Genomic DNA, 19223 nt, shown 5'->3' on the forward strand with positions numbered 1-19223 from the left:
GTATCCTAATTTATTAGTTTGCAAGACTACAGTATTTTTGATCTTCACCAAGACTTTACGAAAAATGGGAAAGACATTCATCAGAAAAGTGATTGAATGTTATCCTGTTTATTAGAAACTATTTTATAATGATCTCATATTCACAGGTTGAATACCATAAAATAAAAAAAATTTAATTTTTCTTATAAGTAGAATTGAAATTACATTTTATGGAATAGAAAACTTGATGGGAAAAATAAGACATTATTATTATTATCATTAAAATATTGAATGTATAATATCACTAATAGTTTTCAAATATTCGCGGTTTTGCCATCTCCTTTGAAGCGAAAATTATTTTCGTTGAGAGCTTCTAATTTATCGAAACTATTTTCATTCAATTCTTATTTACCTTTATTTCTTCCAATTGAACTAAATTGATTGAATTTTGATTTGATTTAATGATATAAAATGAGCAGGAAGCGCGTTTTGACATTTGGCGCCAAATCTCAGAGAATCACCAAAACAAACCTAACCTCAAAACTCAATTCTTTGAACTTTCATCTTTCTGCTTTCTCCATTGATGCTTCTGAGAATGGTGTCCAAATAATCGCAGTTTAGGGGAATATATTTCAATATTTTTCAACGTGTGCTGACTATTCTGACTGTTTTATAGATTTTAAATAGCTTAAATTTAGTTTCGCAGTTTAGAAATGTCTGTGCAATCGTCAATAACTGAGTTTTTCGCAACTCGCAAACGTCCAGCTATCGACGATGCCAAAAGAAGTTCACAGCCTAGTAAAAAAGTGATGATTCTGGAAAATGATGAAGGCGACGTGTCAGTAAGGAAAATTAGTGACCAAAGGCGAAATTCAGCAAAAAATCCATCTGCTCGCCGAAGACTCATCTATCCAAACAGTGTGGTGTCAGCGAGTGAAGCAAATGTCACCAAGAAAAAAGTATTGAAGCGTGTTCTATTTGACAAGAAGATTAGCAGTTCTCCGCAATCCGACATCAGAAAAACATTTGGAGTGCTGAATGGAAAATCTAATTCAACTTCTTCAACATTGAAAACCAAAGAGACAAGTGAAAACTCCAAGAATGAGGTCAGTACTCAAAAGTATTTTTTTTTATTTAATCTGTAATAATTTGTTCAAATTGACTGTTTTTACATATTATATTTTATCCTTGAATGACAAATTCCTCATATTAATGTAAAGTTAGTATGGTATACATTTGAGGTGTCCATGGTCAAGTGTACAATTTGACTTCTTGAACTTTAAGCTGAACCAAAGATTACTTGTAGCTTGCAGCCTAAGTTATATCTTGTATACTTGTTTACATTATTTATCGTTACCTAATACATTTTCTTTTCAAACTATTTACAGTTTTAGTATATTATTTTTGACTAGAAATATGTATAGGTTTAATGTTGAAAATAAATCTACACAAACTTGAAGTACCGTAGCCTACATATTGTAGGTCAAGTTGTAAAGGGGGCTCTAGTTGCCTTAACTTCGTCCACTTGTAAGGTTTTAAAATGTAAAAATAAAGGCATCTATGTAGGCTCACATATTTAATGTTCTTATCCTACAATCAATCCTCAATCTATTTATTCTCATAGATTATTTTGTAAATCTGGTTAGAAATTAAACATTTAAACAAATGAAGATAGTTATGATTTTTTTCTAATGATCCACTAAAAGCGCAAGAAGATTCAAATTGATTGACACTGCTAGCCTAAGTATGATCTGTCAATAAGACTGCACCTAATGCAAGTAGCGTTTTTTAAATACATTTCATAATGTTGAATTACATATTTAATTGAAATATGATATTTCCAGTAAAGTAGGATAATTGAAGGACTTATAATAATAATGGTTTTCTTCAGCTTTTTCTTGCACTTGATGAAGTTTAAACCTTTATTAATATCTTACAGCAAATGAAAAGCCTACAGTCTACATAGAATAATACAACAAATTGTTTTTGAAGAATCTGTCACAATTTATGCCATGAAAATACTTTGCAGCTTGACATGTTAAAAATCTCCATGAATATTTGTCTTGGTTATATTTCAATCTTGGCATGTTTGCATGGTAAGAGACAATTGAAATAAATTAATAATCAATCATTTTCCTTTTCTGCAGGTTCCAATAAAAAATGATGAAATGAAAATAGCTCCCAAAGAAGAAGAACCACTTAAATCGTTGTCATTGGAAAAACTGAATTTGTAACATGTACCGCAGAAACGACTGAAGTAAAAGAAAATCCGGTCGAACAAATTGTGGAGGAAAATTTAACAGTTGAAGTAGCAGAGCCACCGACAGAAATCGTTCAAGTTGAAAGTTCGGTTGTTGAAACATCTTCAGTTGGTGATGAAAAATCTGTTGATGGTGACAAATCTTCTGGTTCCAAAGAAAATGCTCCAGTGGCGAAATCTGTTCCAGTGGTTGAAGGATCTAAAACTCCCAGTGCTACAGCTCTCAAGGTAATAATTTATGTATATTGCTTACATTCTAGTTTTCAAGCTCATCTAAAAATAGCTGTAACTTTTCCCAGTAAGGTGTGTGCACACAGGGAGCTGTCAAAGCGGACTTAGGAGGCTAAAGCTGCGTAAACATATACGCTCTTCCAACCCGCACCGAGCACGCTCCTCCCTCGTACCGCCCTCGTTCCTCCATTGAACTACAGTCGCGCCGCCCACGCACCCATCATGAACGTTACGGAAGATGTTAGATCTTCTCGCGTTCCCCGGTCGAACCATTGTTGCTCCCCGGTCGATCATCAATCGCTCTGCTGGAGTGACGTTCGGTTGCGGAGCAGAGCGAAAGTCTGTACGCACCTTTTAGACTATATCTTAATCCTTCCAAGACCGCTGGAACTCGGGACACCTGGACGCTTTCTGTGTCCGCACAGCCTAAGGCTAGTTATGCACACATTCGGTTCGGTTCGTTTTGCTTTCTGTTCGATTTCGGCCAAAGTGTGAAACGGTAATTCGGGGTACCGAAAAGAAACCGCATAGAACCGAACGCCCACTTGACACTAATAAATTCCATCAGGTTCAAATTCGTTTCTAGTGAGGGGATACTTTCACACACATTTGGCTCGGATTGCTTTCTGTTCGTTTTCGGCAAATTCCGATAAGTGTGAAACAGCAATTCGGTTTGAATTCTGTTCCTAATAGCAACCGCATAGCACCGAATGCTCCCTCGACACGAATAGGTTTCATCATATCAAAGGAAACAAAAACAAAGTCTTTCACAAACGCTTTTTGTTTTTGTTTTTTGTTTTTGTTTTTATTTCAACCTCATATCGTGATTATCTGTTTCAAAATTTTCTATGTCAAAAACATATTATGGTCAATTCATTGGAGTTAGTTCACTGGAGCATTTTTTCTCAAGGAATAGTTTGTTAAAAAAGTATGAAGATAAATTAAAACTCAAAGAGAAAATTTTTCCAAGGAAAATTACATGATTTCCTTGATGAGAAAGAGATTTAGGTTATGCACCATGTGTCAAAACAAGAAATAAGTTTTCAATTTAAAAAATAATCATTCTGAACGTCAAAAATTAACATAATCAAAAAGAAACTATTCAAAGAGTTCACAATTTTGAATTAACTTGTAAATTTTGTAGTTCGAGAGATCACATCTTACTATTCGAACACCAGATGTTATATTAATTTTTAATACCAGCATGAATTATTGTGAAAATCCAAACACAGCTGTGTTTGAGAAGAAAAAATCCAATTAGAACCGTACGAATATTAGAACCTGATATGTATGAAAGTCTCATTCGTTTTCGGCAACGAACCGAAAACGAACCGAACCGAATGTGTGTGAAGCTAGCCTAACTGTTGGTGCTCAGCGTGATATTTCTTCATCTCCATTTTTATTTTGAATCATCATTAATCAGCTTGATTCCTTGAAAGGGTGGCTTATTAACTTTCTCCTGAGAATACAGTATAGTGAGGTCTACTTTCAACCGTCAGTATTGGTTAATGGGGGAAGCATTAATGTTGATAATCGTAAATGCTGACGGTTGGAAATTAATCTCACTAGTCTATTACTTTCCTTGCCTTATTACCATAGATAAGGAAAGTATTGCTTTCCGAATAAAATTAAGATACCACAATTTGTAAATTTCTATACGTTTTCAGGTCCCCTGAATCCTAAAAAGTGGTTTTTGGGTATTGGTCTGTAAGTGTGTGTGTGTGTATGAGTGTATGTATGTCTGTGTACACCATATCTCATCTCCCAATTAACGGAATGACTTGAAATTTGGAACTTAAGGTCCTTACAATATAAGGATCCGACATGAACAATTTCAATCAAATGCAATTCAAGATGGCGGCGTAAATGCTGTTAAAAACAGGGGTTTACGCGATTTTCTCCAAAACGGCTCCAACGATATTGATCAAATTTATAACTTGGATAGTCATTGATAAGGTCTATCAACTGCCACAAGTCCCATATCTGTGAAAATTTCAGGAGCTCCGCCCCATCTATGCAAAGTTTGATTTTAGATTCCCAATTATCAGGCTTCAGATACAATTTAAACAAAAAATTTCAAGTGGAAAAGATTGAGCATGAAAATCTCTACAATTAATGCTCAGTAACATTATCACCTAAAATTTAAAATAAGCTCGAACGAAATTCGAGAAAATGTGATTATTAAATTGCAAAACTTTTGGCAACTTTTGATTCTATTAAATCATTCATTATGAAGAGATATCAGACTCTGTGTGTCTCCAGCGTTATTGTCCTGTCACCAGCTGGCTCAGATCTTTGAATAGTAGACTTGAGATGCGCGTGAACACTAGCGTCAGGTGATCAAATTTCATAACGGCAAGGAAAGTTGTGTGAGCGCCACACCAGATTTTTTTTTCTTGAAGAAAAAATGTTGGGTGTCTTTGAAAGGAAGATCCTGAGGAGGATCTTTGGAGGTGTTCAAGAAAAGCAGGAGTCTGGCACAATGAAGAGTTGCACCAACAAGCTGATATAGTCACAGTGATGAGAGTGCGCAGACTAAGTTGGGCAGGACACCTGATGACACATACCCACCCAAGATGGCGATGAATGGGAAAATACATGGAATGAGGAAGAGGTGGCGACCCAGGACAAGATGGATGGATGTGGTTGACCAGGATGCGGCAAAGGTTGGAGTGCAGGGATGGAGACGTGCTGCATTATTATTATTATTATTATTTTGTCTTGTGAAACTGTATATATGAGCAAAACTCTAACAGTGTGACACGTCAATTAAATAATATTAAACTACATATAGTTTTCCCAGCCCTGAGGTCACAGCAATTTCAAAAAATCTTAATACTGAAATCACTCCATCCACGAACAGAGATTGCATTGAACAGAGATGCTTGGAGGAGATGATTGAGCGAGGCTGTGACCCATACTGGGTTGTAAAGCTAAACAATAAGAAGAAGTCTATTTTTTCTTAATATCGTATTTTCTCAATGAAATTATTTCTCATGCTTTCTTTTTTCTAGTGGGTAATTGTTATTGGCAGTTTTCTCTTTTCACTAGACTTTCAGATTTGAGTAAAACACATACTACTAGTTTATCAATTCTATTACTGTTTACTGTAAAGTGAACTTTAATTTCATTCAAATAAGTCATATCTAAAGAACAACTTCAACTCCCACTATTAAAGCCATTAAATTAGCGAATAAAGCTTTCCTACAATTCTTCCATTAATCTTTTTTCTATAATGAACAGCAAAATACACTGAAGATGACACCATTGGTGTTCAAACATGTTTGTGATATTCTAAAATAAATAAGTGATATTTTGACAACAACCTAGAGTTTTCATTGGTGTTGAAACATGTTTGTGATATTCTAAAATAAATAAGTGATATTTTGACAACAACCTAGAGTTTTCATTGGTGTTGAAACATGTTTGTGATATTCTAAAATAAATAAGTGATATTTTGACAACAACCTAGAGTTTTCATTGGTGTCGAAACATGTTTGTGATTTTCTTAAATAAATAAGTGATATTTTGACAACAACCTAGAGTTTTCATTGGTGTTGAAACATGTTTGTGATATTCTAAAATAAATAAGTGATATTTTGACAACAACCTAGAGTTTTCATTGGTGTCGAAACATGTTTGTGATTTTCTTAAAAAAATAAGTGAGATTTTGACAACAACCTAGAGTTTTCATTGGTGTTGAAACATGTTTGTGGTATTCTAAAATAAATAAGTGATATTTTGACAACAACCTAGAGTTTTCATTGGTGTTGAAACATGTTTGTGATATTCTAAAATAAATAAGTGATTTTTGACAACAACTAGAGTTTCATTGGTGTTGAAACATTTTGTGATTTTCTTAAAAAAATAAGTGATATTTTAACAACAACCTAGAGTTTTCATTGGTGTTGAAACATGTTTGTAATTTTTTAAAATAAATAAGTGATATTTTGACAACACCTAGAGTTTTCATTGGTGTTGAAACATGTTTGTGATTTTCTAAATAAATAAGTGATATTTTGACAACAACCTAGATTTTCATTGGTGTTGAAAATGTTTGTGATATTCTAAAATAATAAGTGATATTTTGACAACACCTAGAGTTTTCATGGTGTTGAAACATGTTTGTGATATTCTAAAATAATAAGTGATATTTTGACAACAACCTAGTTTTCATTGGTGTTGAAACATGTTTGTGATATTCTAAAATAAATAAGTGATATTTTGACACAACCTAGAGTTTCCATTGGTGTTGAACATGTTTGTGATATTCTAAAATAATAAGTGATATTTGGACAACAACCTAGAGTTTCCATTGGTTTTGAAACATGTTTGTGATTTTCTTAAATAAATAGTGATATTTGGACAACAACCTAGATTTTCATTGGTGTTGAAACATGTTGTGATTTTCTTAAATAAATAAGTGATATTTGGACAACAACCTAGAGTTTTCATTGGTTTTGAAACATGTTTGTGATTTTCTTAATAAATAAGTGATATTTGGACAACAACCTAGAGTTTTCATTGGTGTTGAAACATGTTTGTGATTTTCTTAAATAAATAAGTGATATTTGGACAACACCTAGAGTTTTCATTGGTGTTGAAACATGTTTGTGATATTCTAAAATAAATAAGTGATATTTTGACAACAACCTAGAGTTTCCATTGGTTTTGAAACATGTTTGTGATTTTCTTAAATAAATAAGTGATATTTTGACAACAACCTAGAGTTTTCATTGGTTTTGAAACATGTTTGTGATTTTCTTAAATAAATAAGTGATATTTTGACAACAACCTAGAGTTTCCATTGGTTTTGAAACATGTTTGTGATTTTCTTAAATAAATAAGTGATATTTGGACAACAACCTAGAGTTTTCATTGGTGTTGAAACATGTTTGTGATTTTCTTAAATAATAAGTGATATTTTGACAACAACCTAGAGTTTCCATTGGTTTTGAAACATGTTTGTGATTTCCTTAAATAAATAAGTGATATTGGACAACAACCTAGATTTTCATTGGTGTTGAAACATGTTTGTGATATTCTAAAATAATAAGTGATATTTTGACAACAACCTAGAGTTTCCATTGGTTTTGAAACATGTTTGTGATTTTCTTAAATAATAAGTGATATTTGGACAACAACCTAGAGTTTTCATTGGTGTTGAAACATGTTTGTGATTTTCTTAAATAATAAGTGATATTTTGACAACAACCTAGAGTTTCCATTGTTTTGAAACATGTTTGTGATTTCCTTAAATAAATAAGTGATATTTGGACAACAACCTAGAGGTTTTCATTGGTTTTGAAACATGTTTGTGATATTCTAAAATAAATAAGTGATATTTTGACAACAACCTAGAGTTTCCATTGGTTTTGAAACATGTTTGTGATTTTCTTAAATAATAAGTGATATTTGGACAACAACCTAGAGTTTTCATTGTGTTGAAACATGTTTGTGATATTCTAAAATAATAAGTGATATTTTGACAACAACCTAGAGTTTTCATTGTGTTGAAACATGTTTGTGATATTCTAAATAAATAAGTGATATTTTGACAACAACCTAGATTTTCATTGGTGTTGAAACATGTTGTGATTTTCTTAAATAAATAGTGATATTTGGACAACAACCTAGAGTTTTCATTGGTGTTGAAACATGTTTGTGATTTTCTTAAATAAATAAGTGATATTTGACAACAACCTAGAGTTTTCATTGTTTTGAAACATGTTTGTGATTTTCTTAATAAATAAGTGATATTTGGACAACAACCTAGAGTTTTCATTGGTTTTGAAACATTTTGTGATTTTCTTAAATAAATAAGTGATATTTGGACAACAACCTAGAGTTTCCATTGGTTTTGAAACATGTTTGTGATTTTCTTAATAAATAAGTGATATTTGACAACAACCTAGAGTTTCCATTGGTTTTGAAACATGTTTGTGATTTTCTTAAATAAATAAGTGATATTTGGACAACAACCTAGAGTTTTCATTGGTGTTGAAACATGTTTGTGATTTTCTTAAATAAATAAGTGATATTTGGACAACAACCTAGAGTTTCCATTGGTTTTGAAACATGTTTGTGATTTTCTTAAATAAATAAGTGATATTTTGACAACAACCTAGAGTTTTCATTGGGTTGAAACATGTTTGTGATTTTTTTAAATAAATAAGTGATATTTTGACAACAACCTAGAGTTTTCATTGGTGTGAAACATGTTTGTGATTTTCTTAAATAAATAAGTGATATTTTGACAACAACCTAGAGTTTTCATTGGTGTTGAAACATGTTTGTGATATTCTAAAATAAATAAGTGATATTTTGACAACAACCTAGAGTTTTCATTGGTGTTGAAACATGTTTGTGATTTTCTTAAATAAATAAGTGATATTTTGACAACAACCTAGAGTTTTCATTGGTGTTGAAACATGTTTGTGATTTTCTAAATAAATAAGTGATATTTTGACAACAACCTAGAGTTTTCATTGGTGTTGAAACATGTTTGTGATATTCTAAAATAAATAAGTGATATTTTGACAACAACCTAGAGTTTCCATTGGTTTTGAAACATTTTGTGATATTCTAAAATAATAAGTGATATTTTAACAACAACCTAGAGTTTTCATTGTGTTGAAACATGTTTGTAATTTTTTAAATAAATAAGTGATATTTTGACAACAACCTAGAGTTTTCATTGGTGTTGAAACATGTTTGTGATATTCTAAAATAAATAAGTGATATTTTGACAACAACCTAGAGTTTTCATTAGTGTTGAAACATGTTTGTGATATTCTAAAATAAATAAGTGATATTTTGACAACAACCTAGAGTTTTCATTGGTGTTGAAACATGTTTGTGATATTCTAAAATAAATAAGTGATATTTTGACAACAACCTAGAGTTTTCATTGGTGTTGAAACATGTTTGTGATTTTCTAAATAAATAAGTGATATTTTGACAACAACCTAGATTTTCATTGGTGTTGAAACATGTTGTGATTTTCTTAAATAAATAAGTGATATTTTGACAACAACCTAGAGTTTTCATTGGTGTTGAAACATGTTTGTGATTTTCTAAATAAATAAGTGATATTTTGACAACACCTAGAGTTTCCATTGGTGTTGAAACATGTTTGTGATTTTCTTAAATAAATAAGTGATATTTGGACAACAACCTAGAGTTTTCATTGGTGTTGAAACATGTTTGTGATTTTCTTAAATAAATAAGTGATATTTTGACAACAACCTAGAGTTTCCATTGGTTTTGAAACATGTTTGTGATTTTCTTAAATAAATAAGTGATATTTGGACAACAACCTAGAGTTTTCATTGGTGTTGAAACATGTTTGTGATATTCTAAAATAAATAAGTGATATTTTGACAACAACCTAGAGTTTCCATTGGTTTTGAAACATGTTTGTGATTTTCTTAAATAAATAAGTGATATTTGGACAACAACCTAGAGTTTTCATTGGTGTTGAAACATGTTTGTGATATTCTAAAATAAATAAGTGATATTTTGACAACAACCTAGAGTTTCCATTGGTTTTGAAACATGTTTGTGATTTTCTTAAATAAATAAGTGATATTTGGACAACAACCTAGAGTTTTCATTGGTGTTGAAACATGTTTGTGATTTTCTTAAATAAATAAGTGATATTTGGACAACAACCTAGAGTTTTCATTGGTGTTGAAACATGTTTGTGATTTTCTTAAATAAATAAGTGATATTTTGACAACAACCTAGAGTTTTCATTGGTGTTGAAACATGTTTGTGATATTCAAGTGATATTTTGACAACACCTAGAGTTTCCATTGGTTTTGAAACATGTTTGTGATTTTCTTAAATAATAAGTGATATTTGGACAACAACCTAGAGTTTTCATTGGTGTTGAACATGTTTGTGATTTTCTTAATAAATAAGTGATATTTTGACAACAACCTAGAGTTTCCATTGGTTTTGAAACATGTTTGTGATTTTCTTAAATAATAAGTGATATTTGGACAACACCTAGAGTTTTCATTGGTGTTGAAACATGTTTGTGATTTTCTTAAATAATAAGTGATATTTTGACAACAACCTAGAGTTTTCATTGGTGTTGAAACATGTTTGTGATTTTCTAAATAAATAAGTGATATTTTGACAACAACCTAGAGTTTTCATTGGTGTTGAAACATGTTTGTGATTTTCTTAAATAATAAGTGATATTTTGACAACAACCTAGAGTTTTCATTGGTGTTGAAACATGTTGTGATATTCTAAAATAATAAGTGATATTTTGACAACAACCTAGAGTTTTCATTGGTGTTGAAACATGTTTGTGATATTCTAAAATAAATAAGTGATATTTTGACAACACCTAGAGTTTTCATGGTGTTGAAACATGTTTGTGATTTTCTTAAATAAATAAGTGATATTTTGACAACAACCTAGAGTTTCCATTGGTGTTGAAACATGTTTGTGATTTTCTTAAATAAATAAGTGATATTTTGACACAACCTAGAGTTTTCATTGGTGTTGAAACATGTTTGTGATATTCTAAAATAAATAGTGATATTTTGACAACAACCTAGAGTTTTCATTGGTGTTGAAACATGTTTGTGATTTTCTTAAAAAATAAGTGATATTTGGACAACAACCTAGAGTTTTCATTGGTGTGAAACATGTTTGTGATTTTCTTAAATAAATAAGTGATATTTGGACAACAACCTAGAGTTTTCATTGGTGTTGAAACATGTTTGTGATTTTCTTAAATAAATAAGTGATATTTTGACAACAACCTAGAGTTTTCATTGGTGTTGAAACATGTTTGTGATTTTCTTAAATAAATAAGTGATATTTGGACAACAACCTAAAGTTCACATGTAAAATACATTTACACATGGATAGGAGCCTAGCAAGCAAAGCCTCTTTTTGTGTGGGACTCTTTATTCCTGAGTTGAGAGCCCCACCATCAATCTAGAAATGCTCATTAGCCAATATATTGGATTGCAGTCAATTTTCATTGAGAAATAGATTAATAAATCCTACAATTCTGTTCAATTAGATTTTAATAAAAGATTAAGTTTTCACCATCAATCTAGAAATGCTCTTTAGCAAATTTATTGGATTGCAGTCAATTTTCATTGAGAAATAGATTAATAAATCGTACAATTCTGTTTAATGCGATTTTAATAAAAGATTAATTTTTAACACAGTGTGTTTTGTATTTTCAGAAAAGCTCAAGAATTAAGGACCTAACGAAATTGCAAGCGAAATTGCGTGATGGATATGCTAAGTTGGATAAAATTCAAAAAGAAAAGAAAGTTCAACTTGATAGATTCGACATGATAACTTTTGAAACTTCTATTCCCAGGTACGGTTTTCGTTTGATTCAATAAAATACAATAAATCTTAACATAAATTAAATTTCATTTTATAACTATTATTTATATATAAAGGATATATATATATATATATATATATATATATATATATATATATATATATATATAATAGTTTCAAGAGATATCTAAATATACAGATATATTGTTTTATATTAGATGCCATAGTTGTGAGAGATATCGATTCACTGTCCACTAACCTAACCTCACCCGCCGTTTTCACTCTTACCGATTGTCGTCCGACATTTGTCGTCACGACTCACGACATCCAGAATGTCCTTCTACCGTATGGCCGTTTCCACACTTACCGATTCCTCGTCGGTACGATACGACAGGTATCATAAACTTCGATTTATTTATTTCTTAAAGCAATCTCTATTTTATCTTTTGTAATTCCTGAGACCTGAATGGTAATCATATTTTTCACTTTTTGTGTAGTTGAGAAGTTGATATTGTGGTGATTATTCGTATTGAATGAAAAAGACTAAGAAATTGTCAAAAACCACAGATTTATTGATACTTAGAAAGACCGGTTTCGGTTATTACACCATTGTCAATCTCTGATAAACTCCTTCATGGTGTAAACTAAAAACTCCACTCCATATGGTGTAATAACCGAAACCGGTCTTTCTAAGTATCAATAAATCTGTGGTTTTTGACAATTTCTTAGTCTTTTTCAATCAATCATATTTTTCATTTGATCTCTGTTTTGTTTTAGTATTTTCCTATTAGAAAATCTTATTTGCTTTTTCTCTCTCAAAATTTGTTATTACTCTTTTGTTTTTTGTTTTTTTGCAGTAATATGGAATAGTTTTTTTCTTGTCATCAACTTGATTTTGTATTGTGTTATTTCTAGTATTTATTTTGAATCGGACTTTTTTGCGACTCCCACCAGCGGTCAAAGACTTTTCTTTTGCTGGTGGTGCCTGAAACAATTTTAGTTTTTTAGCTCTGGGTAGTAATTTTATTTTATGCGATTTTAATAAAAGATTAATTTTTAACACAGTGTGTTTGTATTTTCAGAAAAGCTCAAGAATTAAGGACCTAACGAAATTGCAAGCGAAATTGCGTGATGGATATGCTAAGTTGGATAAAATCAAAAAGAAAAGAAAGTTCAACTTGATAGATTCGACATGATAACTTTTGAAACTTCTATTCCAGGTACGGTTTTCGTTTGATTCAATAAAATACAATAAATCTTAACATAAATTAAATTTCATTTTATAACTATTATTTATATATAAAGGATATATATATATATATTATATATATATATATATAATAATATTATATAATATAATAGTTTCAAGAGATATCTAAATATACAGAATATTGTTTTATATTAGATGCCATAGTTGTGAGAGATATCGATTCACTGTCCACTAACCTAAACTCACCCGCCGTTTTCACTCTACCGATTGTCGTCCGACATTTGTCGTCACGACTCACGACATCCAGAATGTCCTTCTACCGTATGGCCGTTTCCACACTTACGATTCCTCGTCGGTACGATACGACAGGTATCATAAACTTCGATTTATTTATTTCTTAAAGCAATCTCTATTTTATCTTTTGTAATTCCTGAGACCTGATGGTAATCATATTTTTCACTTTTTGTGTAGTTGAGAAGTTGATATGTGGTGATTATTCGTATTGAATGAAAAAGACTAAGAAATTGTCAAAAACCACAGATTTATTGATACTTAGAAAGACCGGTTTCGGTTATTACACCATTGTCAATCTCTGATAAACTCCTTCATGGTGTAAACTAAAAACTCCACTCCATATGGTGTAATAACCGAAACCGGTCTTTCTAAGTATCAATAAATCTGTTGTTTTGACAATTCTTAGTCTTTTTTCAATCAATCATATTTTTCATTTGATCTCTGTTTTGTTTTAGTATTTCCTATTAGAAAATCTTATTTGCTTTTTCTCTCTCAAAATTTGTTATTACTCTTTTGTTGCAGTAATATGAAATAGTTTTTTCTTGTCATCAACTTGATTTTGTATTGTGTTATTTCTAGTATTTATTTTGAATCGGACTTTTTGCTACTCCAACCAGCGGTCAAAGACTTTTCTTTTGCTGGTGGTGCCTGAAACAATTTTTAGTTTTTTAGCTCTGGGTAGTTAATTTTATTTTATTTTCTTGTGATAAGTGGTTCATTTATTAACCTTTGATTTGTTACGTTGTTAAATTTTGGCAATAAAGAATTGAATTGAATTTCAAACCTCGGTCTGCTAGCACTGCCTGGTTCGTGGGTTCGATTACCGCCAATGGCATGGACGTTTGATCACCTTATCAATTCACCAACGCACTTTTCATCACTCACGCAAATTAAAAAAAATATATATATAATATTCCAGAAGTTGGTATTCCAGAACTGTAATTTCTAAAAATCTTGAATCTTATCCAAATCTCAAATGATATTAATTTTTATGTGATGTGTGTGATATATTAAAAATTGAAATTTGTTTGCAGTCCGTCGAAGAAGACGCCGATCAAGATGGGCATGTCGCCGGCAAAACTGCGCGAAGCGGCGTTCGGGAGTCCGGGAGGCGGCCGAAGGCGGTTGGACATGGATAGCTCTGCCGCCCCTCCCGCCTTCGTCAGTCCGCGCAAACTGCTGGAGGCAGTTCCGCCTCCGTCTCCGCGGCAGCAGCCGCCCGCCAGTCCGCTCAAATCACCACTGAAATCGCCCGCCTTCCAGCGATATCAGGCGCTCGTGTCCGAAGGCAAGAGTGCGCTCACTTTACCCTTCAAGTACAGGTGAGCTTCCTGGTTTTAAGCTACATGTTTTTCAGTTTGGGTCGGTTTTCTGAAGATTTAGGCCATCCATTGATATAGAAATAGAAATTGTTGATTCATCAGTAAATACATTGCAATGTATAGTTGGTATCTTTAGATAATTTGAATTATCTCAATTATAAAACTATGGTAGAGTATCGATTATGCGGATGACTGGTTATCCTGACATCCGCTGGGTGATAAAATAGTTTAAATTCCCTAAAAACCTGACCAATCTAGTATTTTAAGCCGCTAATTCGTCCGCCGCAATCAAGCTTCCTGGTTATAAACCACCTGTTTTTCAGTTTGGGTCGGGTTCGTGAAGATTTAAGTCAGCCATTGGTATAGAAATAGAAATTGTTAATTCACCATTAAATACATTGCAATGTACAGTTGGTGTCTAGGTTATTCAACTATAAAACTCAATTATAAAACTATGGTATAGTGAGGTCCACGTTATAATGGCAGTGGAGAAAGATAGGAGAACAACGTTGCCGAACCTCTGTCTTGTCTATAGACGATAGCTGATACAGGTTTTCGGAATGAATCATTACCTCCGTAAACAAAGCCGTAGTGCATTCGTGTGACGTCAGCACAGGTAGGGCTCCTACACCAATAAAAATACTAGCTGATATAGATCAGCCTTATCTGTGCTGACGTCACACGAATGTACTACGACTTTGTTTACGGAGGTAGTGAATGAACTAGACTAACGAATATTTATTAATAATTTATTCATCATTCACAATCAACTTAAGGACAAAGAAACAGACTACAGACTAAAACTTCTTTTTATCCTATTTTCATGAAATAAATTGTCCAAATAAAGGTTATGTGAGACTTTTCAATTCTTCACTAATTTCCACATTGAAACAAAACACTACATACATTTTCAATTTTGAATTTGAAAGCTTAATATGGAAGTCCAAAAAAAAACACAAAAAAGGAATATTACTCACATATCCTTGGAAGTCAATTCATGGAGAAAATTTATAGTACAGTTGCAGAAAAAAATCAATAAAAAAATACCAATCACTATTTAAATCAACTAATCATTAAATAAATGTATTCACGTAAAAATAAAATATCCACAAACGTCAGCAGCCTGTACACATTGATAATAGTAACAACTAATTTAATATCAATATCATTCGATCACCAATTAATCAATTCCTTTTTTATCAGAGATTGACAATGGTGATTGACAACCGAAACCGGTCTTTCCACTTTTAACAAAATCTGTGGTTTTTTGAAAATTTATTGGTCTTTTTATTTAATTTGAAATCAATTAATTTATTTGCATGGTTGTATTCATGTGAAACTTTTATTGCAGATCTCTGGCGGAAGTTTTCCGCGCAATAGAAACAGTGGTCTCAATGCTGGAGAAACGGCAGGAGTCGACCACATTCACCAAGCTGAAAACATCGGTGCAGGAATTGTTGCGTCGCAACCTGTTCGAAAAACATCTGGCTCAGATCAAGGCGGTGAACGATGCCTTCTACACGTTCCATTACGAGAAAGTGCACTCGGTGGGTGCCAACAAACTGCAGCCTGACAGGTATAGTAAAATTCATTTCAATTCACTTCAATTCTTAGATTAGATGACAGCTATTATTCAATTCAGTTCCCATATCTGATTTGCTTAGGCTGGCCACTAACGGTAGAACATGAAGATAAACATGTGAGTACATGCTATTTTATCATACACACACATACATGTCCATCATGCAAGTTTTGTCATCAGTGATAGGATTTGAACAAAAAACAGCTGTTTGACAGCTAGCAGCTTCTAACATTTAATAAACAATCAATAACAATAAATAAACCACTAGAAAATCACAAATTATAGGCCTAGACCCGGTTTCACAAAAGCCTGTTAAATTTGAATCAGGACCTACTATATACTACCGGACCTGAGCCTAGAAAAAAATGGCCGCCGTATGTAGTGGTCTTATAGAAATTCCTACTGAGAAAAAAATCACTAATCAGCTTTTATAAAGCGTCTCAGTTTGTCGAAATCTCAATTCCTCTAGTTCCCGTTTAAAATATCAATGCCGACCACCACCTTTGGCGGTCATTTTTTTATAGGCGCAGGTCCGGTATATAGAAAGTCCTGTTTGAATCATTATTAAATTCCAAAAGTCCAATCATAGAAGGTTTTTCTGAAAAGAAGGCTTCTCTAATTGGTTCTAGTGGCATTTAATGGGGATTGAAAGTCAGCAGACTTTTGAGCAATTGGGTGTCAATGATACAATAATATAATTTAACTTCAAGTAGAGCAGTGGGAAAAAAATCTAAGACACAAAAACTAATCACAAAAAATGTTATTATAAGCTTTCACTATTATGACACAACAATGCATGACGACTTGTGTGTACATGCACGACTAACATGCATGACCTACCGTTAGTGGCCAGCCTTATTATAGAGTCTGCATTAGAAGAGCAAATGAGACCTTGATCAACAGCACCACCTGGAAAGTTGGTATCAATAGGAGAAAGCAATTCACATCCTCTAACTTGAAATTGCAGCAGCACATCAATGGCAAATCTATGAATTGAAAATTCAGTTCAAAATCAAAGCTTGTTTGCTCAAAATGACTTGTAGCCTTTTTGCTGAGACTTAATTTCGACAGTTGCCAGGATAGTTTTCTTTTTGTATTTTGGTGAATGATATTTTCAATTTATATTGTTCCAGGTATGAATTGGTGGTAAAACCAGTGCTCGCCGCGCACCAGATGAGCCCCGACGTGCTGTTAGAGCGACGCCGCCAGTTCTACGCATGTCTGCTGGAACGCACCAAGACGCATCACGAGGCGTTTCTGGCCGCCCTAGACCCGCCGCTGGTTGTCGCGCGACAGTCGCTCACGCGCTGGCATCCCGAGTTCGACATCGACGCCGTGCCTGACATAGAGGCGGCCGCTTTGCCGCTACCGCCGTCCGCCGCTAAAGTGTCTACCGCTAGGGATGTGCTCGGTGAGTAGGTTGATCCACACTAAATAAATAAATTTATAAGCAAAAAAAAAAAAAGGATGTCACAATTTGACATATAGGCCAGTCAATGTAACAAAACAACACTCAGTCAATACAAATACTGCCAATAAAAACAATACAAGTCACATTACAATAAAACGTAGCCTACATATATTAAATCTATTCATATAACAGTAATATTAATACATTCTAATATTGAAATTTTCTACATTCATTTTCATGCTGATAACTCTTTAATTGAGTGACAGGGCTTTTTTAAGATAAATATTTCTAAAATCTGTTTGAACCTCCTGTGATTAAGTTGCCTCACCTCAATAGGAAGCCTATTCATCAATTTAATTGCAACATTCGAGTGACTTTGATCAGTTTTATGCAGTCTGCTTCGTGTTACAGTTGAGCGTCTGATTGGATCTTGTATTATAAGATTGAATTACATTTTTCAACTCCATTTTCTCCGGATTCGCTTTCAAAAATAGAAGCATTGCATTAATTTAAAATATATAGGGCAAGGAAAGTAAAATAGCACCAGTAGGGATATTTACCAACTTTCAAGCTCACTAATTAAATCTATTATTTCTTTTGTTGTATATCCACTTACCACCTGTATTAATCACTGTATTGAGGATGCAGTTTTTCCATATTATCTTGAGCATGCTAAAACAGTACCAATTCATAAGAATGGAAATCTGGACAATCCTGCCAACTTCAGCCCTATATCGGTGGTGCTAATCTTTTGAAAAATATTTGAGACTGTGATAGCAAGATCATTAGGAAATATTTCGAAGAGAAGGGTCTCTTCTCGTCGTCTCAGTTTGGATTCAGAACCGGTAGATCAACTACAGATGCTGTCAACAAAATTGTTACAAATGTTCTCAATAGCTTTGAAAAGAAAGGGTTTGCAGGTGTGACCATGTGTGACCTCAGTAAAGCGTTCGATATTGTTGACCAAAGTATATTGAAATTCCTGTACTCTGATAACAGTCTTTTTAAATCTATTACAAACAAACGTTTTGTAACAATTTTTATTTTGTTACAGTATAGTAAATAATGAGTATGTTCGTTGTGTTTGCAGAAAAAGCGCGCAACCTCTTCACGTCGAACCCACGCATGGAGCGTGCACTGCAGCGCGTGAGCGAGCAGAGCGCTCTGGCGGCTGTGACGGCAACTAATGGAAGCGGCAACACTGCTCCAGTGGCAACTAGTAACGGCAACACTGAACCAGCGGCAACTAATGGCGGTAACACTGCTCCAGCGGTGGCTGCCCTCACCACTGCCCTTAAGGGCATTCCCAAGTCGCTGCTCGAAAAGGTCAGATATTTGCCCTTACTGTTTGTAAATAGTTGAAAGGTATACCTAAAGTCTGTGAGAAATTACTTTTAATACGGCTCTTTCTCGAAGACGGAGAGGTCCGATGCTCTATCCTTCACTAATCACTCCCACTACCTAGCAGCATTCTCCTTCTTTTGTGTCTGTGAGAGAGACAACACTCCCCTCCATCTATTGCTGGCAATGTTCCAAGTCGTTTACTGGTCAGCAGGTATATTGGTTTGTTTATGTACGGATATGTGTTCATCATAACAAAAAAATAA

At 33.1% G+C, this 19223-nt stretch overlaps 1 protein-coding gene across 1 annotated transcript; it reads left to right on the top strand.

Annotated features, from left to right (window-relative positions):
- Nucleotides 1-521: 521 nt before the first annotated feature.
- On the top strand, nucleotides 522-18993 carry LOC120355608 (DNA replication factor Cdt1-like). Its single transcript, XM_039444188.1, has 7 exons — nucleotides 522-1085; nucleotides 2186-2467; nucleotides 11689-11828; nucleotides 14336-14623; nucleotides 15975-16199; nucleotides 17339-17616; nucleotides 18707-18993. The coding sequence occupies exons 1-7, from the start codon at nucleotides 693-695 to the stop codon at nucleotides 18976-18978; spliced, it is 1878 nt and encodes a 625-aa protein (XP_039300122.1). The 5' UTR covers nucleotides 522-692; the 3' UTR covers nucleotides 18979-18993.
- Nucleotides 18994-19223: the final 230 nt, after the last annotated feature.

Source organism: Nilaparvata lugens, unplaced genomic scaffold (assembly GCF_014356525.2).
Source record: "Nilaparvata lugens isolate BPH unplaced genomic scaffold, ASM1435652v1 scaffold3397, whole genome shotgun sequence".
NCBI lineage: Eukaryota > Metazoa > Arthropoda > Insecta > Hemiptera > Delphacidae > Nilaparvata > Nilaparvata lugens.

Coding starts and splice junctions, on each gene's coding strand:
- LOC120355608 (XM_039444188.1), top strand. CDS start 693: ATGTCTGTGCAATCGTCAATAACTGAGTTTTTCGCAACTCGCAAACGT. Junction 11,829..14,335: donor TTTGAAACTTCTATTCCCAG/GTACGGTTTTCG, acceptor ATTTGTTTGCAG/TCCGTCGAAGAAGACGCCGA. Junction 16,200..17,338: donor AACAAACTGCAGCCTGACAG/GTATAGTAAAAT, acceptor ATATTGTTCCAG/GTATGAATTGGTGGTAAAAC.